Genomic DNA, 24,648 nt, shown 5'->3' with positions numbered 1-24,648 from the left:
CAATCCAAACATTCGCATTTATAATATTGGTAAGAAGTAAGATGGATATGGACTGTAGTGGATGGTACGTAAAGAATGGTAAAACTGTGCAAAAGCGGAATAGATTATATCAGCCCTGTGATGAATAAATCTACAGCTTCACCCTGCTCTTTATGGCTTCGACTAGGCATTCGCTGCAATGCCAAATAAAAAATTACAAAAATCACTGGTAACACTATGTGTACGAAAAACAAGGATAAATGTAGCGTAATGTCATTTCAACAGGTACAATCTACACATCTTTACTTAAAGAATCAGCTTTGGAATACTCTCTGTCTGATGGTTCACATTTTTTAATAAGTCTACCGAAGAAACCCGGGAAAAGAGCTCAAAGAAAACGGTGTACTGGTTGCTATCGAAGACTAATTGCAGAGGGAAAGTCTGTAACTGTTGCTCGCAAAATAGCAACGAAAGTAAACCAGCAGTGCAATAATTGTAAAAAAGGTTTTTGTTATTATTGCTTTGAACGTTACCACAAAAACTTATTACATACAATAGAAAATTAATAATGTAAAACGAAACGTACACGTAAGACGTCCACTGACAGATGACATTGACATGACAAGTTCAATGACAGTTTAGTGATCAGTGACAACTTATTTTAAATGAAAACAAATGATTGTTTTATTTAAATTAATAAATAAATAATAATTTCAATGTAAAGAGTGTTTGCTTAGTTTAGTTTATTTTAAAATGCAGTAAATTATCCCGAATTTTGCACGAGTTTTGTTTGTATCGACGTAACATAACCTATAAAATTTAATTGTGATAAGTGGTTGTGTTTGTGATTTTTTGTATTTTGAATGATAAAAAGATTAGTATTGAATTCATAAATTAAGTAAGTTTATTTCCAGTGTCCTACGTATGAGGTAATAAATTTTCCCTTATTAAAAAAGGCGGCATAAAGAATGTAAGTTATATTTTGTTTTCTTTTTTTGTTTTTAATTTGCCAAAGAACAGTATATGTGTTTGATCAATTCTTCCAAGCAATAATTATAGGATTAATTTTGTTTCTTTACATCATTTATATCAACATTATATTAGTTATTAGCTTTTGCCAACAATGTAGTTCGTGTTTAATTGAAAAAACATAGTCTATGCTCTATTTCCAGGCACTTATGTACCTCTCTACCAATATTGTTTAGTCGTTTCAAAGTTATTTTTTTAAGTGTATTTAGAAATTATTGATTTAACATTTACATAATTTTAAAATGTTACATAAGTATATAAAAGTTAAATAGTTGTAAAATGTGTATAAACATAATAAGTAATAAATAATTTGTTTATATTACAGTTTTTGATGTGTTTTTTATTTTAATTTACCTAAAGGTACTAATATGTTTTGTACAATTAAACTGTTTATGATCATGTTTGGGTAATCTTTATGATGAACTAAGGTACAATTTAGCTGTTATTATGTCAAATGTGAATATTACATGTGTAACAATATTCCTGGTCCAAAGTTATTTTTGGGAAATAATGTAATCCAAATGAAAGCAGAATTTTATGAAAAACTCAAAAAAATAATGAACAAAAAGCAAGGTAATAGTATATATCTTATCAATAGAGAAAAATACAAAGAGCTAATCTAAATATTTAAAATAATTTAATCATTATACTAGGAATATTGAATTTACAATTTAAAAAATCAGTTCGAACACAATTGAAAAAAATAAATTAATAGTGAATTACATAATTAATCTGGTTACAAAAAAAGACAGATAAAACACAAAAAAAACTCTCCGCACCTGTGTACCTAATTTGTACTTTAATATTTTTTTTAATTTTTAGTGCAGTTTATGCTGTCACGTGACGGTGGCAGATTAATGAAACTCGGTGACTTTACATTTATAAGTGTAATTACTAGAGGAGCTATAAGCAAGTGGCATTGTTATACGCACAAAAAACAAGACTGCCAAGCTACGGCGCACACAGATAAGAACAAATTAATCTATGCCTGGAACAAACATAACCATCATCCTTCAGAATATTTTGTATGATTAGATTAAGCTTTTTCCACTAAATGTGTTGGATTAGTGATATAAAATGATCTCTGAATTTAATTATATCATGTATTTTCTTATTTTCCAAATTGTATCTCATAATATCACGCTTAGTTTTACATGATATGTACATACTGTTATTTAGTTTATGGCTAGTGCACTCCTAGGCCCCGGGATACAGGCTAAGCCTAGTTCGGGGTCTGCAAGATACTTCACTGTTTATTCTTATAACGTGTTTTTGTGAAATAAATTTATTCTTATTCTTAATTACTTTTTATTGAATAAAATCAACAAACATTGCGACTTAGATGTTTCTTTAATTATACAAATGTACTATGAATATAATTAAATGTTGATGTAATGTGGTGTATTTAAAAGAATAAATGTTGGTATTATTATATGCAATTTTGTTATGTAATATTTGTGACTATTGTTAGAAAGAAAATACGAAAATGTTCCAGTATATTGACGCAGCACCTTACTAAAATGTCGACGTTTATGTCTCGTCACTATTCATTCTGGCACTGGACTTTGTAACGTTAGCACGTCATTCGCGCCAAATGATTCTAACTAATAATGTCTGAAACTGTGTATGTGAAATGTGGGATTTGAGTATAGTATATAGTATAGTAGGACAGATTCCCCTAAGTTTGAGGCTCTGTTGTACAGTAAGGGCGTTTACTTATATCAAGTCTCACATAAAAGTGGGTATCCTTTAAAGATTTATCCTAAATACCAAAAAAAGAAGGAGGTTAAGAGTTAAATTTTATGGAGACTTACGTATAATATTTGATTTTCGTTTTAGGCAAGGCGCGTTACATAGTCACTAGCCGAGGTACACGCATGTTAACTCACAATGGTTACAATTATACACGACATTCCATAGGAGGAAAAAAAATCCGCTGGATCTGTACATCACACTATAGCAAGAAATGTAAAGCCACCGTGTACACGATAGATGAAAAGATTGTAAGAACTTATAAGGACCATGTACATCCACCAAATTATTAAATAGAAATTATTCACAATTTTTTTTATATTATGAAAATAGTAAAATTACCTGAGGAACTGCAGTTGCATTTTTAAAGAATTATACGCTGTCTTGAAGCCAATACATGTGAGAAACTTAAGAGGTACGCGAAAGTAGTGCATTTTATAAAATTTGATGTAAGACTTTAGCTTATAGACATCTTTTTTTTTTAAACCGATATTTAAAAGGTCATGGCAATACCAATGGTTAAAATTATATATTACATTCGACAAATGGACTTAAAATACGCTGATGTGATTGCCACGTAAGCAGGATATGCAGATGTACTGTAGATAAGATTGTAAAACACCGACAGCCACCAGTCGACAAGACTTAGATTATGTTTCCAGAAGAATTGGTGTTCAAATGAAATACTCAAATACATGTAATGGTTGACTAAGGAACACAGTGGCCATAAAATCTGGGTGCAGCAGTAAACCGCAAGAAGCTGATTTAAAGATCTAGTTAATTTTGTTAAAAGACAATTATTGTACACTCTTTAAAGTATTATGTGAAAATGTTTACTTTCTGTATATGTATTATTATATTTTTATCATCAAAAAGTTTTGTTATTACTTCCTTTTTGTAGTTATAATTTTAATAATTATATTATTTAGAAGAAATATATGCAAAGCTAATATTAAATATTAATTTCAGGTATATCTATCTATCGTCAGAAATTTAGACACAATTTAACAGGGCTGACCGCCTGTTTCACTCAATCAATGAGAGGGAAGCCATTAATCGTGTTCAACAATTACACGTATTGTCGTCATTCTGTCCGCAACGGTATTATAAGATGGACGTGTTCCACGCACTCCTATAAATGCTGTAAAGCTATCGTTAAAACATCAGGCTCACATATAATAGAAGTTAAAGGTTTTCATAATCATGATGCTTCCGAATTACTCATTAATCGAGGTAAATCTGGCTACGATCTGTCTTTATCTGAACGTATCGTTGTTAAAAATGCCGATATGATATTTTGAACAGTTACCTTCTAGAATGTGTTAAATTTACTTTATCCCGTAAATAGAATAAAGATTTTTTTCTAATTTAGACCCTAAGTAATGTATGTTTGGGTCTAAATTTAATATAACTGTTTAATCTTTTATATTGCATATCAAAGGACTGTTAAATAAACTTAAATAATTATATTTAAGTTATTCTGTTATTCTTTCCGTTATAAATACTCGGAACTCCATGCGTGGGTCTTTCTCAATTAAATAAGTTCACTATTAGTCGAATTTAGTATTGGTGTTGTGATTTTTACTTTTTTAAACGAATAAGTTAAAAAGTATGTCAATGTTTGCGTCATGAATTGACCTACAATTTTTTTTGTGTGTCTGAGTAGTCACTGTTTGCCTTGAAGAGGCATTTACAGCTTCACTGGGCTTGAGGTGGCCAAGCGCAGATGACGCGTAGCCTGAACCTCGTTTTGGACTACCTAATTATATCAAACGCTGTATGTACATATTTATGTAGGTAATGATGTTTTAGAAGATCTTTAGGTGTTAAATTACTATATGTTTCACTGCCTGTTAACATAACCGTGGATTTCCACTGCGTAAATATTCGTACCATCTGTTTCTCCGACTTAATAATGCCCAGTTTATATTATTCCAGTTCAGCGTATTATGGAAAAATTTCAACTTTGCATAAGACAAATATAATGTTTTGTGGATGAAAATCCACGGTCGAATGGCGATATGTTTTACTGATTTGGCCATTATTTGTAAATAAATAAGTGATGGTAGCTTTTGGTAGATTTTAGGAAAATCTTTTCCCTAGTCTATGTCTGCGTGATTTTTAAGCAACTGTGTTTTTTTCACTAAATCGATGCTAGGTTTTTATCTCTATAAATATAGATTTAAGTTACGTGTACATTGTCCTGCTCCGAACGCACTGCACACACGGTCTGTAACGGATTACTTCTTGATAAATGCCGACTTTGACCGGGTGACGCGGATAATGGACGCAGAGCTATGTAAACTTATACAAGCAAGCTAAAATCCGTTGCGAGCCGTGCGTGCGGTGCGACGAGCGTAGGCCAATGGACACGTACCTTTAGTCGAACAAAACGCAATATTATTTCGGTTGTGATATTTCTAGGTTGAATGATTTTTAAGACTGCTTTTCGTGAATTCATATCGACTGTTATTTTATTAAAATAGTTAAGTACTCATTATATTATTCAGATTTATAAATAGATTTATCGTAAAATGTAATTAACAATTATTTTTTTTAGAGGCAAAGAATGTTTAAGTGGGAATATCCACTTGCAGCATCTTAATAAGGCTTGGATACATTTTGATTTGGTTTAAATTTTTAGTACCTTTGTATTGGATATGCTTTTCATTATTAAACTGAATAATTATTGTGTTAGTGGTTTGGATGACGGTTGATCCATCCAAAACCTTTGACGGATCAATCCCCAATATTAAAATTAGACTTTGTCTATTATTTAAATTAATAAATGGGCATTATTTTTATGTAACTGTAAGGTTTTCATTGCTGAAATTATGTTTTTTTCGAAAGGAAAAACTATAATGACCCTTTCATAGAATATTACCTTTTATATAGAGGTTCCATATAAGATGTATCTCTTCGTCGGAGGGGTCGATGTGTTTTTGTATTGACGTTTCAGTTGTGGAAACATTGCAAGTCAAGTGCTTGACCCTTGAGACACCAACGCTCATGATGTAGTTACTTTGATGAACAATTGTAATTTTATAGAGTATATTCGATAAGATATATTAAAATTATAATTAATAACTTATGTGTATTGTAACAAGATAGAGAAAATACATAAATATTGATAGGGTTATTATTATAGCAATAGTGAAAATTATATAGGTTTCATTGTTTACACATGAAGCTAGCTAGATCCAGACTATGTCTATAGTCTGAAATGTTTAAAAAAGTGACTATTATTTTCATTGTATGCTATTGCGAATTGTTACTCTTTTGTGTGTGTCATTTTATGCGAGATTTTTTTTTGTTCAAAAGCATTTAATTTTTGATTTAATTGAAAAATAATTTGTATACTAGTAATATTAAGGGCATTAGAAATAATATTAGTTGTTTAGGAATATATTTAAAGATATAATTTGTTTATTTTTTTTTTAATTCTGTCGAGTTCATTGTGATATATAAGATTTATATTGTGGCCAAATAATGCATTTTAGCTGTGCGTTAAACAGTATTTGTAATATATTAATAATTACGAAAACTAGCAATAAACAATATTTCAATTTTGTAAGTTATTTACATTTCAAATATTTACACCATAGACATCAGGTTAAAATTTAAAAAAAAATAATTATTCAAAAAAGGTTTGTTATGAAGATTTATAGATGGCCAGTTAAAAAGCCTTAATTACGTTTTAAAAAGTTTTTAATTAATTTCTTTTTTTCAGTTACATTTGCCTTGTCTAGGAACAGAAGAACACTGATGATTGTGGACGGCTACAGGTTTTCACTGCATTACGTAAGGAAGAACAGTGAACGTTGGCAATGTAGTAGACGAAGTTATTTTGGATGTAAGGCGGTAATACATACTCGTGCTGGAATGTTGTTGTACAATAATAGTAATCGGTTACATAACCACGACCCTTAGTGTCATAGAATATTTAATGACCACTTATCGTATCATTAACAGAGATGTATTTTAAGTGTAGTTTCTGAGACCATAATCTCCGTTTAAAACATGTTTTTTCTGTTTTATCAAAGACAATGACAGGAACGATATGTTTTGTGCAGAGATGTTTGTCTCAGAAACCAACAGTTGGAGAATTTCAAGTTAACAAATTTGAGGATTTTGAAAGCTGGTGACAGTTCACTATGCCAGTTACCATGTGTGTGGGGGAAACTTTATCGAAATTTGGTATTTAGGAACTCTTAGTGCGAAATTGTTACAAAAAAATGGAGGATTTAACGAAAAGGTTTTTAATAAAAAGGTTTTATTTGTTTTATAGTTTATACATAATGTTTTTATTTGTTAAGTTTAATAATTTATTTTAGTATAGTTTTTCTGTAAAACTTTTTTTGTCATACATCAATGATGAAATAAATAGGATTTTTAAAAACAAAAACTATAATTAAAAATAACAAATTATCTCGTATCTATCTTTTCTTTACCATTCACCGAATACACGGATTTATATTGCACATACAAAATTAAAAACGCTGTGTACCAAAATATAGTACGGCTTATTATATTTATTAGGTTGTATAACTAGAGCCATCTAAAATATGCTTTATGAGGTTGATTGTTACTAAGTCCATTCGATCGTAGCAAGGCAGATTACAAGTTAGACGTAACGTAGCAACAGATGCTTATTGCGGCTCTACACTAGTAGCGTGAATTCCAGCACAAATCATGCTCCACATTCGCGGGATGTTCACATTCGTTCGTGAAATCCACTGCGAACGACGTGCAAGCTGCTACTGCCGTAACTTAACTTTAACCATTAACTTTAAATAAAATGAATAGCCTGGTACGAGTATGAGCATGAGGCTTTGAATATGGATGAGTACTCGCTTAGGTTCGCGCCCTCTAGTTCGCGGTACAAAATACCGATTCTGATGAGAACAAGGCGCGAACAAACGAGAAATATAATAATTTGGTTCTCAACAGTGCTGTTTTATTTAAGATTTCTGGAAGTTTGTAATTTATAGATCGTATAGTTTCATAAGTAAACAGTAGATATCTGAATCAATCAAGTCACCCCTGGCAGACATGGAGACACAGACAATAGAAGGTGGTTGCCAGTAATAGAGTAATTTAGTTATTGCCTTATTTGATTTACGTTGCAGGTAAAATATGCGTCGTGTGTGGTGATTATGCACTTTGTTCTAACTACGGATGTCCATCTTGTCAGTCATGTAGGCAGTTCTTTAGAAGGGTTGTGTGTACCGGCCAATATAATAGTTTACAATGTACATACCCACGTATTAAAAATAAATGCAAGATTAATTTAAAAACAAGAACTTTTTGTAAACATTGTCGATATAAAAAGTGTCTAGAAATGGGTATGAATCCAGTTTTAATTAATTAATTTGTTATATATCGTAAAGCTGTTTGAGTTGGCACGTCGCGCAAAAGATCGCTCTTGTTTATAACGTGCCAAATCAAATTTTTGACGAATTTGATACGTCCACTTTTGTAAGTATGTAAGAATTTTTATTTTGTAAATATTATAATAATTAAACGATGCTTCTTATCATATTGTTTTATTTATTTTATATTAAAAAAATTAAATTTTTAGAAAAATATTTTCAAGTCATTTCTCTGATTTTTCCTCAGGCCTGATACCTCAGTATAGTTGGTCGCGTGCTGGCAATGCAATAATACTTCTCGGAGAAAACAGATTCAAGAAAAGATCCCGCCATATAAATCAGAAACAAGAGATACATTGGGTTTGTAATAAAAGTGACAAAGGTTGTAAAGCAAAGTTGACGACATTAAATGATGCTATTATCAAACTTTTTAATGTACACGATCACGACGGCTTGAGAAAACTTAAATGATTTTTGTGTTTAAGATTTTATTGCTAATCTTACTTATTATATTATAAATGCGAATGTATAGATGGATATTTGTATGAAGGTATCTCCGTAACTCAACGATTTAATTTGACACACATGTATAACATAGTCTGGAAGAACTCATAGGCTACCTATTAAGGTTTTACTAATCCCGCGTGTGCGGAGTTGCGGGCGACAGCTAGTTACGAATTATGATAGTACACCAGGGGCCTTAATTATTGTAAATTTTGTATTCTTTATTTAAAATAACTTATATATGTTGAAAAAGCGTAAGATTCTTAAAACGACACCTATCATGAAAACATGATTATTTGTATAACGTTGCGTTTGTTTGTATATTTTGTAGATGGCGTTGTAAAGACAAAATGTTATAAATAGATGTCGCTGTTTTCTTACATATTGAGTTCACATTGCCGAAACATTCACATAAAACATATTTATGTTTCTCAGTTGTTTTCCCTTGAAGATAGAAAGTAATTAATAAAATAAGAATCATACAAATTTTATTACAAGTACTGTCTTTCGAAATAAAAAAAAACTTCTAGGATTAAAGTAATAGTGCCTTTGAACAATATACATATTTGTTTATGTATAAGGAGGCTTTTTTAGAATACGATGTGAATATTTTCATATGTAATTATTAAATTTAATTTTTCCTTTTGTATGATTAAATAAATCTATGTATAATAATTATTATATAAATAATATTAAGATTCTTCACTTCCTTATGTATTTCTTAAAAAGTTATGTTTCATCATCAGCTCACTATACGTCCCCACCGAGGGGCTCGGAGCCTACCCTAAGTTAGGGGTGATTAGGTCATAGTCAACCACGCTAGCCCAATGCGGGTTGGTTGACTTCACACATATCTTTGAATTGCTTCTTAGATATGTGAAGGTTTGCATCACGATGTTTTCCTTCACCGTAAGAACATAGTATAAATGTACATATGTAAAAACACATTGGTACATGGCGGGATTCGAACCCAGGACCTGCAGATTGCAAGTCAAGTGCTTGACCCCTGAGCCACCGAGCCTCTATAAAAGTTATGTTAAGTACAGACAAAATAAAATCAATTTGCAGTTACAATTTTGTATTTTGAATAGATGTAACATACTTTTCTAAATTTGTGTTATGCATTTTACCTTAGGGAACGTACCCATACTACGTGACCCGTTTAGGGGGACGGGGGGGGGGGCGGAGTCCTTAAAATACTGCGGTCGGTAACAGGAGGGGAGGGGGGGCTGAGGTTTTTGTGACGTAGTCGTTAGTTGTTTTTCATCATAATTCACTAGTAATTTAAGTATGCATGCAGTCTTATGCTATAAAGAAAAGTATGAGCCAAATTATTTGTTTTTTTTTTTTGTGAAACGATTAAACATCATAATTATGAATTACGACGTAAAAATTAAAGGGGGCTTGGGGGTCTTGGCATGTACTACGAGTGGTCACTGAGGGAAGGGTCGAAAAAACTAAAAAAATAGGTCACGTAGTATGGGTATGTTCCCTTACAACCATGGTTATTATAAAAAGTATATAATGGAAGAGTACATAATGTTATTTATTAAGATCTATTAAATAGTAATGTCTACATACACAGATCAAACATTTTATTTTACTACATTCCGTAGACATACATTTGTAATATGTAAATTTAGCCTTAAATTTAAGGACACATTTTTTAATATTAAGCTACATTTAACTTGATTCAATGTATTTAAAAAATGGTTGTATCCATTGTTTTCAAGTTATGTACTTTTAAACATTTATTAATAACAATCCTTTGGCGCGAATGGCGCGCTTACATTACAAAGTCAAGTGTCAGAATGATTAGTGAGGGGACGTAAACATCGACATTTTAGTAAGGCTAGTGTTGTGCCAGTACACCGGCACAGTGTCGGATTTTCTTAACAGTACTTAACATTTTGTATAAATTATTGTTCTGTATTTGGTTTAAGATAATAAATTAAGTTCCACTTTATATTTTGTTATTAGAATTGATATCTCAAATCATAAGAATTGCACATATTATGTAAAATACTATTTGGTCAAATATAACGATAAAGACATTCCATATAGTCGACTTCAATGTAAATGAGATATTCAAATAAACCGTAGTTATAGTTATGTTAATAAATTTTTATCATCAATTTAAACAATGAGTTTACGAAATAAATCCAGAGACAATAAGTGATATTGTCAGTATCTTCTCATTTTTATTAAATTCGACTGAACAGTTATTAAATAATTATTATAATAAGATTTGGGATATTATAAGTTTTCTTGTTTATATCTTGAGATCTAGACTCATTAGGGTCTAGTTATGTATAACCGTGCGATTCCACTGTTGAAAAACCTAAAAGAATGACACGCATTTCATTCTCTTTGAAATATAAATATGTTTTTGTATAGAAGTCAGTGGAATTGTACGGCTAGATAAAAAAAAATATAATGACTCTTCGTGACTAAATCTACAACAAATGTAGAGATTAAAATTAAAAAAAAATGTTACCAATAGTGTTCAGATGTAATTATTCAGAGTACATGTATATAACCGTGCGTTTTCACTGCCGAAACACGCTTAATTATGTCTTCTCATTCCTTTAAAAGATAACATGTTTTCGTACATGTTTCGGCAGTGGAAATCCTCGGTAAATCAGTAATTAAATAATTTGGATCAAACTATAAATTAATATTTTGCTTATCTGATATTTATTTCATAATATATTTATTAATTTGTTTGTAAAATTTTGTCTCACTTATTGAATCCTATGGACTATTATTTGAAGAATATGTAGAATATATATTTTTGAAATACAATGACTTGTTTTATTTTAACTGGTTGTTTGCGACCTCGTCCGTGTAAGATACAAAGAGATCAGCTTAAACGTCTAGATTGAATTCAAACTTTCGCTTTAAGTAAGATCACAACAGGTAATAAAAAAATAATATATTTTCTCAATAAAAAATGAGGTTACTAGTTTTATATATGACATCCAAAATAGGTCTAGGAATTAACTACATTTTAAACGGTATACATTTAAGAAAAAAGACAAATTAAAGAACAGGAATTCATATCAGTTAAATAAAACATAAGTTAATAATTTACAATTTTATTCATATCTACAACATAGTATCACGATAATTTCTAACATTCACAATTTTTTATAAAATGAAAAAAATATGACTTTAATTCAAACTAACATAAACTCTCCTGTTGATGTTACAGTTCTATTAGTACGAATCCTACCCATAATAGAACCTAGAAAATAGGCACAAATTACCACCTTTTATAGCTTGTCTATGACTGTCGGTGATCACATAGACTTCTAAATTCACACTAATTTACAATTGTATGTAAATATTAATATATTATACGAGTTAACAAAACATCTAAAATCTCTGAGCAATGTATCATCATCATCAGCTTACTATACGTCCCCACTGAGGGGTTCGGAGCCTACCCTAGTTAGGGGTGATTAGGCCATAGTGAACCACGCTTGCCCAGTGCGGGTTGACTTCACACATATCTTTGAATTTCTTCTCTAGATATGTGCAGGTTGCATCACGATGTTTTCCTTCACTGTTCCAAATTAAAAATATATGTAAGTATTAAAACTAAAATAATGAATTGTACATTTGTTAAATTTATTCAATTCACAATTTAACTACAACACAAGCGTATTTTGGTACATTTGAATAGCAGGAACAACATACACAGCCTAGGTAAGTAACATTTTCCCCGACTGACTTATTAACAGGTTGCATTATGAACTTTTAACAGCTTCACTGAATTAATTGCATTTCATTCTATAATTTTTTCATTCGTTTATTATATATGAATTTATCGACCAAATGTATGGATGGATTGTGTACAGATAAGAAAGGTGTGAATACAGATTTGTGGAGTGCTAAATATACCCTATAACGTAAAGAACAAGAAGTAAAGTCAGCCGGGTTAATTTTTAACAAGTAGTTTAAGTTAAATTCGGTGGATGGGTGTGTTTATTTTGTCTGTCGACTAAAGTGTAACCGATAGTGACAACAATTGCATGGCAGTCATTAGTTCGATTCTCCACGCACAACCATTTGACACGAGACGAGCAGACTGAATGACGTGTGTAGCTGTAACCACGTAACTTCATTATTCTCGCACCGATCTCAGTTGTGAAAAACGTTGGACGAACTGCAAAGAAAAAAAACATTATTACCTGAAAAAGGTTTATTAGAAGGTATCTTCAGAATGGTTTTATTGATCACGCTGAAATTTGATATAGATATAGAACATAGTCTGGAAGATCACATAGGCTACTAAGTTTTTTTTAATTCCGCGTGAACAGAGTTTCGGGCGATAGCTAGTTTAAATATAAAACTCATGTGTAATGCAACGTCTCTCATAACTCACATTTCACCTCTAAGTCCTGATTTGTACGGCAAGGAATTAAAATATTTTTGACGATTTAGAACAGTGGTTCCCAAACTTATTTTGTCTACTGTCCACTTTGAGAATATTTTTTTTAGCGCCCCCAAATTTTTACATATTTAAAAACCATTATAACTCCAAATTAAATTAATTAATGATTGTTGTTGAGAGTCGAGAGCTCATGCAGTCGTTGTCTAACAGGCACCCTAGGCCTCTGGGTCTATTACCGCCCTCGAGACCTGTAGCGCCCACAAGGGGGCGTTATCGCCCACTTTGGGAAAGACTGATTTAGAAGGTTGACTGCTGGAGTACTTTAAGAAGACTTTAACTTTGTTTTCTTTATCTTACTAATATTGTAAATGCGAAAGTTTAGATCGATGGACATTTGATTCACAAGTATCTCAGGAACGGTTCAATGGATCTTTATGAAATTTCGCACAGATATAAAACATAGTCAGGAAGAACACATACTACTTTTTAACCAAATTCAAAAAGAAGGAGGTTATCAATTCGTCTGTATGTCTGTACCGCGTAACTCCGTCCATGGTGCTCCGATTTTGAATTTTTTTTAATTCTGCGCGGACGTAGTAACTTAAGGCGATCATTGTTTTTCAAACAGTCCAAGCATGATATATCGCAATCATAAACAGATTTTTCATCTGTAATTGAAAGTCTATTACCTTTTAAAACATTTTATTTACTACACGAATAACAAACTATTACATTTAGAACACTATTAAAAGTAAACTATTAGACTAGAGAAAGCTGAGTACATTTCTGGCTAAGAACAATCTTATCTTAACTCTTCAAAACACATAAAGCTGTTTATCCTACATACATCATTAGTAGTTGCACACAGAGACGTTAGTTAAGCGCTAAGGAAGACCATTAAAATAGAATTAAGATAGCGCACTCTATCAAATACATAATCCAAGCAAAAGTTAAATATAGAGAATCGCTTAATACTTAATACTCAGACTAATTCTGAGACGTAATATATCTTTTTAATAGTATGGGTAATATCTTCGTATATTTATAGGATGATTGTGAACATTTTTCATGCGTACAACAGCGGAGTCGTCCAATAAAGTGTAGAGGCAAGCGGTACATCCAATGTTGTATTTGCAGCAGCGATATCTCATCTTCCCGCCAGAGGCCGCGTGTCTCGTGAAGAAATATCCATCAACTAATATCATTTTATTACCATTTTTCCCTTTAACCCATGATACATCTGGTGCTGGAATAGAAAATATAATTGTTAGTTTCGAAATATTTTAAGATTTTCACTCTTACTTATCTACTTTACTATCTAACTTAAGTAACTATAAGATAGCGTTAGAGCCTTAAATGACTATTTTTATATGTAGATTAAAAATTATTTAAATAAAACATTATTTTTAGTAATGAATATTTTACTTAATAAACTCTAATAGGAACAAAACAATCAATAAACATAACGATTTAATAAATTTTAAAAACGTTGAAAACAAGATAAATCTCTTTTATTAATCGATATCTTTTAAATGTAAACAAAGAGGTATTTATAATACGGTATTCATGATTCTTTGGAACTTTATTCTGGCGGGTGATTGTGTTGAGGGTTGCCTTTTATAATGACGTCATCCAGGACAGTAAATATAACAGCTTTGCACCCTTTCTTATTGTGTGTTCCGCACCACCATCTTGTCTTGCCATCATTGACGCGGTGCCGAAAGAACTTGTAACCACTCCATAAAATCATGCGAGCACCTTTTGATGTTGTACTGAATACTGGACCTGGTTGAATTATTAACATTTTTTTCATATTAGTCAAATGTTAAAAATCATGTTTCGAAGATAGAATTGTGCTTTTGTTTAATCACAGATACTAGAAAGACCTTAGTTGTTAAAATGGATTTCAAATAAGATTGTAACGGAGGCCTTCTTAGCGGATGCGGATGTGAAGTGGCCTTATTGCACCGGATGCGGAGGTTAACTGATACAAAGGCAGAAGTTAAAAAAAAAACTAAGAAAGTGAATATTAAATATCTATATGACAGACGAAAAAAAATTCAAAAGGGTGCCAATGCGGAGGTAGGATTCAAGCGGAAAAACATGCGGAGGCGAGGTTACGTTACAACCCTAATTTAAAAGCTAAATTAGGTTATAAGAAAAGTGTTAAATTTTTATATGTCTCTCTAGTACTACTATTTAAATTAATACGGTATTAAATTCGTGAAATGGTCAGAATGTAGCAATTTTAAAGATGTAGTATCATTAAAGTAGAATATTTCATACTTTCATTACTGTCACAGCGCCATCTATTGATGCTTTCTGTAGTTGTATCACTTACAACCGGCTCTACTGGCTTTTCAGGCTTCGCAGGCTTTTCAGGCTTCGCAGGCTTTTCAGGCTTCGAAGGTTTTTCAGGTTCTTTAGACTTCTCAGGTTCTTCAGGCTTTTCAGGCTCTGCAGGGTCATCATCCGGCTCCCACACTATTGTGTATACTGCAGCTGTTAAAGAAAAACAGATTATTATATTTCAAGTTGTTTTTATTGAAACACGAAAGTACGCGCATTTATTATTGAGTTTTTCCTAGTTATTTAAATAAACGAATATATTCTTCAATTAATGCATGCTTTAAAGATATATTTAAACATAAAAATAAATATAAAATTATATAATAGAAAACCAGGGTGCCAGAAATAAGTATAGTTTAAGTAACAATTTAACGCAATTACAAAGAAGTTCGTTACTAACGATACAGGTAATAAAGTGTTTTAAATGTCCATAATGTTCATACTTATTATTTTATGTTAACATATTAACTTACAACAAATAACTTAAACTTACAATTTGGATTAACTTGCAGAAAAATACAACCGCACATAAATTTCAGGTTCTTCTTATATCGAATAGTTGAAAAACTATTTTTATAACCAAAACAGTGACTCTTAAAACTACTAACTACAGTTTTAAGGATTCATTTAGACACAAGTTCGTCCGAACATGTCCGGCGATGACGTCAGTATATATATAGCGGTCTCATGTTTTCCCATACGTTTGTCTCTCTCTGCCGCGACGGCGAAGCGTTATTCGTACGATTCCGGTTAATGTCTCAATGAACTTTATAGGTACGTGTCTATTGTTTCGCGCCGGACGCACCGCACGCACGATCCGCAACGGATTTAAGTTTACTTTGTATGATTTTACATGTCCATTATCCGCGTCCGCATCAAAAGACGGCATATATCGTCAAGCAATGAATTGCGGGTCATGTATGCGGTGCGTCCGGCACGTGCCAATGGACGCGAACCTTAAGGCGTTCGAGTTTTATGTTCCTGTTGACGTGTTAATCTATATGATTGTGGCAATTGTAGACTTTAACTACTGTATTGTCAGCAGTGTACACGGCCGCTTTGCATAGGTGCTGTTGTTTGACACAATGCCATCGTATCTTGTATCCTGTCTCTCTATGCTTACGGTACTGATAACCATCAAGACATAGGATCTTAGCGCCCCGGGATGATATGATGAACGTAGCAACTGAAAGAGAAAGAAGATATTAGAAACAAATTATCAGGTGTGGAGTCAATTTGATAGAGCTGACCATTACTCCATTGGCTCCTGATTCTTAAATCTCTGTATTAAATATATCGTCATCCCTGTCGTTACCTATCACAAAACAGAGATAACAATATGTTTTAATAGGGATTTTGGTCTCAGAAACTCACGATATGTCTTACTTTTGGAGTACGAATTTGTTTTTTCTTTACCGTAAATACGATATTACCGTACATAACAAACCCTGAACCCGGATGTTACAAGTCCGGTGCCTCACTGTGCTACCTCTGTTCCTGTATACGCAAGAAATCGAGTTAGATTGATAGATTAACAGCTCTTTATAAGCAAATATCACCTGATGTTACCTATTAAAACCGGCAGTAACGAGAATAATTTCACTGCTACAGAAATGGATTAATAATTTATACCTCCACGTTCATACATAATGTATTTATTATTATTATTTTTATATAAGGTGGCAAACGAGCGAGCGGCCACCTGAAATCGCTGAAATAGTGAAGGGACCGTTGCCCAGACATACGCAATTGCATATGCGTTGCCTACCTTAAATCGACGGAGAAGAGGATACACAGAAAGAAAATATCTTCCCTTTCCATGCATCCTATCATCCGGAAAGTCCACTTCCATCTCCCATCCTTTCCTTATAAGAAAAAGGGTGGGAAGAGAAAGAGGACTAAATTAGGCCTCCGGGACGCACACTCATCAGACGAAACGCACAATTGCTTCCACTTCACGCCTGTCTTCTGTGTGGTCGTGGTATTTCACCAGGCGAGCCGGGCCGATTCGTGCGAAGATGTTAAAGCGGGCTCTACCACTGTTACACTACTGTCTACAACTAGTTCACGCCCGCGACTCTGTCCACGTGAAATTTTAAATAAAACTTTTTGTATGGACCTATGTGTTCTTCCAGACTGTGTTCTAAATTTGATTGATATCTGGAGATGCCATAAACAAAAATTCCTCCAATTAATTATTTATTTATGAGATATAACTTAAATTGTAAAGTGAAATATTTGTTTTTTTTTATTAATTTAAATGGAAAGTTACATTTCAATGATTATGCACATTAGTATATCTGATAATCCTCTCGTCATCGATAGTGTAGAGAGCTGCTCCACAGCCGAACCTCTGTTTGTAACAGAACCAGCGCGTCTTCAAGCCTGATACTCTATGCTTTCGGAACATATGGCCTTCGAGGAAGAGCACTTTAGCACCGCGAGATGTCGTTGTTATCACTGGAACTATCCATAAATATTAGAAATATAACTAAGAAAAATAATAAGTATTTTAGATTTAACAATGCTTGGCCAAGAATGTGATTCTTGCCTAGTTGCTTCATTAGAGCGTCGGTGCCTTAGGAGTTACTTGATTTGTAATCTGCAGGTCCTGACCAAAAAGTAATCTTTATCTTTATAAAATGTTTATTATTGTGAAAAATAGTACAAAATCGTTTACTCGTGTTTCCATAATTTGTCGCAACTCTTGTAATATTAAAGTGGATGGTTATGTACATTATTATATTTAATAATTTGGTTCTGTACGGTGAAAAGAGCGGCGCTACATCCTCGCGCATGGTGCCAGCAATACCACCTTGTCTTGAATCCTGACACACGATGACGTCTAAACTTGTAACCATGGAAACAAAGAACTCTCGCACCACGAGCTGTTGTTATTATTTCCGGACCTATAATATAAAAGAAGTTATTAATAGATTTTTCTTAAAATTCAGAAAACGGTAATAATTTTGTTATAGGAAGTTTCTTTTAAGCTTTTCTTTGTTTATTATATCGTCACTCTGATAATAAACATATTATTTTATTAATAATTCTTGTATTATAATTATAATGTTACTTCCGTGTTTTTACGTCGATACGCTTAATGTGGCTTGACCCAATGTTATTTTACAAATTTATATTCATATTTCAATAATAAGTCATTATGTTAGTTTTGCTTTGCAATGAATTAATTAATCATTATATATTAAACCTGGACAAGCAAGAGTTCAAGGGACCGCGACATTTTTCTCGTTTATACAGCTTCCTCTCTAACCCGAGTTCCTCGCGTATTTAGATCGTCCGTGACAATAACTCCCTCTATTAGGGATTTCTCGCTTATCTAGTTTCAAATTAATAAAATTGAATTTAATCATTTAAATTTAAAGCAGTTCTCTCATTTTCTCTCTGTTGATTTTTCATTCATCATTTTTACACAATTCTTTTAACTTTGATATTTGAAAAGAAAAAAACGCTACAAAATAGAAAGTTCTTATACTTTTGAAATTACATTAATTTATGATTGTGTGTTTTCATACATTTTTTAATATTATGTTTAACAGTGTATATAAACGCCTTGCAACCTTGACGATGGTGTGTCGCACAGAACCAGCGCGTAGTCATACCCCAAGTACATTGTCTAGTGAATTTGTAGCCGGCCAGCATTATTCTGGCACCACCGTGAGATGTCACCACGAATTTGGCCGCACCTGTCATGGAACAGAGATTTTTTATCTTACTAATAATAAAAGCGAATGACTCTACGGTTCTTTCTGCAATTTGGCATGTAGATAATAGTATGGAATACATAGACATATGAAGTTTTTTTATAATTCAGCGCGGACGAAGTCACAGGTAAAAGGCAGTTTAGAAAATAACCTAGTTAAACTGCTACTGAAATTCAATAAAAGTAAAATTAAAATATCTCACGACTTATATTTCTTTATAATTAACATCTCTATAAAAACATCGAATCGGAAAGATTTTATAGAATTTATTTATGAATTAAACTCATGAATAAATCACAAAACACTCACAAAATAAAATTAACTAGGAACTTACTATACATATCTTTATATGTCTTTCATTTAATCCTATCTTTACAATATCAATCCAACACACATTTATATATCTTATATATAAAATTCTCGTGTCACAATTTTCGTTACCATACTCCTCCGAAACGGCTTGACCGATTCTCATGAAATTTTGTGAGCATATTGAGTAGGTCTGAGAATCGGCCAACATATATTTTTAATCCCGCGCGGACGGAGTCGCGGGCGACAGCTAGTATCTTTATTATATCATTTAATTAGTACACTAGATATAACAATATTATAGACTAATTAGGAAAACAGATAATCTAGCGAGGTTATCATGAAAAAGAAAAATTCGGTATCTAGGCATAGACATTATCGATTGATTTATGTAAACGTTCATAGCCTTGGAGAAAAATGTTTAAAAATATCAACAAAAAGTAAATCAGATTTAAAAATAAAATGTGCCAATTTAAATCATGTTGTCAGTTTTCCTGGTCAGATTTATTTATTCCATAATTCGGCAATCTTCCTTCGTAATGTTGTCCTTGGCACTTCGTATAGGTTGGCAGCTCGGAGACAGCTCATCTTCCCGCTCAGCACAGCCTCACTGGCAGCGACTAAAGCGCCCTCACGTTTGTAACGCATCCTACGTTTAACACGCTTGATTATGTAGATATCTGTAAGAAAAAGTATAACGAGGATATCAAACGATTTAATTTCTTTTTATATATACATAAAAGCAATTAAGCTAATTAAGAAAATAAACGAAAGAGTTTCTAAAATAAGTGAATTAAAAATGCTATTCAAATAAAAAGCATAAGTAGTAACAAGACAAGAATATAAATAAAAAATCTTACTAATATTATAAACGCGAATGTTTAGACGGATTTTTGATTGGCGTACAAAATTGGCATACATATAGAGCATATATTCTGGAAGAACACATTATGTTTATTTTAATTACGAACGGACGGAGTAGCGGACGACAGCTAGTGTATAATAAAATATAAAAATCATGACTTCACAACTTTATTTAAAAATATTATTTTTATACTGTTTCGCTAGTACAATGGCCGCTGCATAACACACAAACTTATAAGGCGAAATACATTCACTTCACGCCAGTCTTCTGTGTGGTCGTGGTATTGCATCGGTCTACTGCGAACTCTACCAATGCTACTATGTTTGCAAAACTATTGTTTATGGTAAGAGCAAACATTTGAAAACAAATGAAATACGTTAAATAGAATATTCTCATATTTTACTTCTTACTAATATTAGAAATGCGAATGTTTAGATAGATGGATGTTTGTTTGATGTTATCTCCAGAGCGGCTGAACGAATCTCGATGAAATTTGGCACAGATGTAGAGTATAGACTAAGAGAACTCATAGGCTAATTTTTTTTTAATTCAGCGCGGACCGAGTCGCGGGCGACTAGTCTACTATAAAGTATAAAATTTTAAAATGCCTTCTTCGTGAGTCCAGTAACGGGATGATTGTGGTTGTTATTACAACGGACTATAGTATCTTCAATTGTATGTATTACAGCCTTGCAGCCTTTGCTGTGGTGAGATCCGCAGAACCAACGCGTCTTCAATCCTGCCTGGCAATGTTTACTGAACCTATACCCCGACATGATAATAATCCGCAAACCTTTTGCTGATGTTGCAAAGTACGCTTCTGAAAAAAACGATATTAATTGTTGGTTAAAGTCAATCTCACTCCGTAGGATATGAATTGGGTGACATTATAAGTCATTTTGGTTAATAAAATCACAATGAAAGACATTACCATCCTGCTAGCCGAGAATAAGTTATACAAAAATTGCTAATATCAAATTATTAACAACCCATTCTCCAGTCCAACCTATTTTTACCTACTTTACATAATATATCCATGAACATTTGAAGAAATGATACATATATGTTTTAATCACAAAATGAAATAGTACGAGATAAATTAATAAAAAGACAATAACAGTTTTTGTAAAATTACTTTATTATGACAAAATAATCTATTCTACAATATTATATCTAAAGAATATGAATAAAGTTCTATGATTAATATCATAGCGCAAAGGGACTTATCATATACAAATTATAATAAAATGTCATACATCATTATCATCATCATCAGCTCACTATACGTTCCCACCGAGGGGCTCGGAGCCCACCCTAAGTTAAGGGTGATTAGGCCATAGTCAACCACGCTGGCTAAGTGCGGGTTGGTTGCCTTCACACATATCTTTGAATTTCTTCTCAGATACGTGCAGGTTGCATCACGATGTTTTCCTTCAACGTAAGAACGACGGATAAATGTACATATGCAAATCGGAAAACGAAATTGGTACATGGCGGGATTCGAACCCAGGACCTGCAGATTGCAAGTCAAGTGCTTGAACCCTGAGCCACCGACGCTCTTCAAATGTCATACATTGGATGTAAATTTCTTACAGAAAAAGATGTACGGATAGCAGCAGAAATAGCAGCCATTTCTAATCTCCCCACTATTGCTAAATACATTTCTGTATAAAACATAATTAAAAAATCTAATTAAAAGGGTTCAGAAAAAAAAATTGCAGTCACTAATATACAATTGTGATTCTTCTTTGTCTCCATATAGTTCCATCTTCTTTCTTGATTATGATTTTTGATTGATTCTTCTTTTTTAGGGATCCATACCTCATAGGAAAAAAACGGAACCCTTATAGGATCACTTTGTTGTCCGTCCGTCCGTCTGTCAAGACCTTTTTTTTTTCTTGATACCGCGGCTCTGTAAAGCGAACGGATAATCTTTCTGAACCACTGGCGTTGGTTCTTAAGCCAGGATATGATTGCGATTAAGCACAGCTAATATTTACGTACAGGCGCATGGGTGTGTATGTTTTTGCATCGTATAGTCTGTGTACCAATAGTATAGACGACAGCTCGACAACCGCGATTATAGTGAGAACTACACCACCATCTTGTCTTGGTACCAACATCACATTGTCGCCGGAATTTGTATCCATCTACGACAAGAATACGAGCCCCTCGCTCCGACAACATGAACAGTGGACCTGCAATTAGAATGCCAATTGTAATATTATAATGACTTTAGACAGTTTCTTAGTATCCGAAATTACACACTTTTAATGCCTGATGTTAAGACCCTTTGTGTATAGGCAAAGTAGTCAAAAGTATAGACGAAATGTGTGAAGACAAGGAGAAAGATTTTTCTAACGGCAATAATAAAATGAAATGAAAGTATAATCAAAAAATGATTTTATTTTCGTTCTATTCTTCATAAATTATTACACTAAAGTACTACTACTAAAGTTATAAGTTTCTTATTTAAAATGGTACGTCTAAAGCAATTGTGCATCATGATTGTGATGATTCTTGTACTTCAAGATGTTATCGTCAATAGTAACGATGGTAGAACTCTACCATCGTTACCGTCGCAACCGAACTTCATATGAGTACTGCAGAACTATCTCTTCTTTTTACCTAAGTCGTAATGTCGTGTGAAAATGTAGCTAGATAAAAACCACGCGAGCGTCACGCGACGTTTTCAACAATGGTGTTAAAATTCAAGGCAAATGTAAATGAATCTTGCGATTGTGAAAAATTGTTGCGATTGAAAAGAAAAAAACCCTTAGCGTAATTCGCATTTTTATTGACATTCATTTCAAACAGCAAGCACAAAAAACATACAGACGAATTGAGAACCTCCTCCTTTTGGAAGGAGGTTAAAAAGTCAAGGAAACCATAAAGAGATTATTTACATTACCATATTTTTTTATCTAACATCATTTCTTCTATTAAGCCTTTCGTACAATGCCTTTAAAGCGAACTAGAACCGAAGCGATGTAAATTTGAAGACATAAAAAGTTACCGAAAATGGAACGCTAATTTGAACCCGTGGGACCCACTAAAATTTGACTTATTATCAAGACGAATGTTGGATGTCCGCGCTACTCTAGTTATTAATTACGTAATATAACATAATCTTGTTGATATATTCTGATACGACATATGACCTACAAAAACAAAAAACTACAAACAGATTTGAAATGAATTCACCGGTTGATACATCTTAATCGATTAATACTAAATTGGTAACTCTAAAACTCTAAAAGTCTAGTTCTATATCCTTAAAAATAAGAAAGAAAGCCCGGAGAAGCACGTTCCTCACGGAAAGTTCGGTGTTTTATCTACGTGTTTTGATTGCCTCGACACTTGTATTCCTTTTTTTACCCGACTGACAAAAGGGTAATGTTATTCGCCCATTGTGACCACCTAAAGCCTAAACGACTAAATTGTTTTCAATTGTTTCCATGTATATTGTACAATAGGTTTTAAAGTATTACAGTTAATTTAGTTTAAATAAATTTTTTAAAAATCTTTGTTTTAAAATTCAGGTAATAGATGGCGCTATTTCACCACTAGAGCCTATGTCAGTAAGGTTTTTGACATCTTAAAATACAAGTATAAGGTCAGTCATATTTTAAGCCAAAATTTACTAATAACGGTCGAATCTAAATAAGTTAGTTTCCAAGGGATCGCGATATTCAGACATTTATCTATTTATTAGATATTTATCAGATATAGAGGTTTCTCTCTAACACGAGTACTTCGCTTACGGAGGTCGGTCGTCGAGACCAGACAATGACTCGCTTACAGAGTTTACTCACTTATTCAGATTCAACAGTAAGTTTTTTTTTGTAAGTTTTTACATCAATGCGTGAGTATGTTCATTTCTAACTTTGACGACATTATCTCCCATGGTGATGATGGTCGAGTGGCAACGATGAATGTAATGACCTGAGCATCGCCATTTTCTTCTTGACTTCGAAGTCTCTTTGAGATGATAGGTGTATCCACGATAGCGTATCATTGTGTTGCCCTTTTTAGAAAGTAGAAATTCTATTTCATCTGAAAATGATAATTTAATGAATGACAGGTTCATTTTTACACATACAATATTTTAAACTATGTCGGATTTTTATATCCTTTGTTAATTACCGTGGATTTCTGATACCAAAATCCCTATTAAAAATAAATTGTTATCTCTGTTCTGTCAAAGGTGAATGACAGGGATGACGTTATGTTTTATACAGAGATTTTGGTGTCAGAAACTCACAGTTAGCGGTTAACATTAAATTTATAGGAAATTCAAAATAATGTTGACACAAAAAAGTTTTAAACTTAATTTATTTTATTAATATTAAAAACAAAATTTGT

General features: G+C 32.6%; 2 protein-coding genes across 5 annotated transcripts in view; both read right to left on the bottom strand.

Moving 5' to 3' along the window:
* The window catches only part of Mod(mdg4) (Mod(mdg4)-heS00531), a 239,198-nt gene that overhangs the window by 74,936 nt on the left and 139,614 nt on the right, over window positions 1-24,648 (bottom strand). The gene's annotated exons all lie outside the window — the stretch shown is intronic.
* Window positions 13,593-16,369, bottom strand: LOC106113373 (uncharacterized). The gene is made up of 3 exons (XM_013306102.1): window positions 15,878-16,369; window positions 15,322-15,537; window positions 13,593-14,281 (listed from the first exon to the last, which is right to left on the bottom strand). Exons 1-3 carry the CDS (start codon window positions 15,912-15,914, stop codon window positions 14,049-14,051), a joined length of 486 nt encoding a protein of 161 aa, XP_013161556.1. The 5' UTR covers window positions 15,915-16,369; the 3' UTR covers window positions 13,593-14,048.

This window comes from Papilio xuthus, unplaced genomic scaffold (genome assembly GCF_000836235.2).
Source record: "Papilio xuthus unplaced genomic scaffold, Pxut_1.1 DF828258.1, whole genome shotgun sequence".
Lineage (NCBI taxonomy): Eukaryota > Metazoa > Arthropoda > Insecta > Lepidoptera > Papilionidae > Papilio > Papilio xuthus.
The sequence above is the reverse complement of the archived record's forward strand: the minus strand, read 5'-3'. Positions and strand labels throughout refer to the sequence as shown.

What these genes read in the sequence shown, in the direction of transcription:
- LOC106113373 (XM_013306102.1), bottom strand. Translation starts at nt 15,914, where the DNA reads ATGTGCGGTTGTATTTTTCTGCAAGTTAATCCAAATT. An exon ending in TCTGCAAGTTAATCCAAATT is followed by an intron (nt 15,538 to 15,877) that starts GTAAGTTTAAGT and finishes TTTCTTTAACAG; the next exon opens with CTGCAGTATACACAATAGTG. An exon ending in GCGCTGTGACAGTAATGAAA is followed by an intron (nt 14,282 to 15,321) that starts GTATGAAATATT and finishes TTTCTATTCCAG; the next exon opens with CACCAGATGTATCATGGGTT.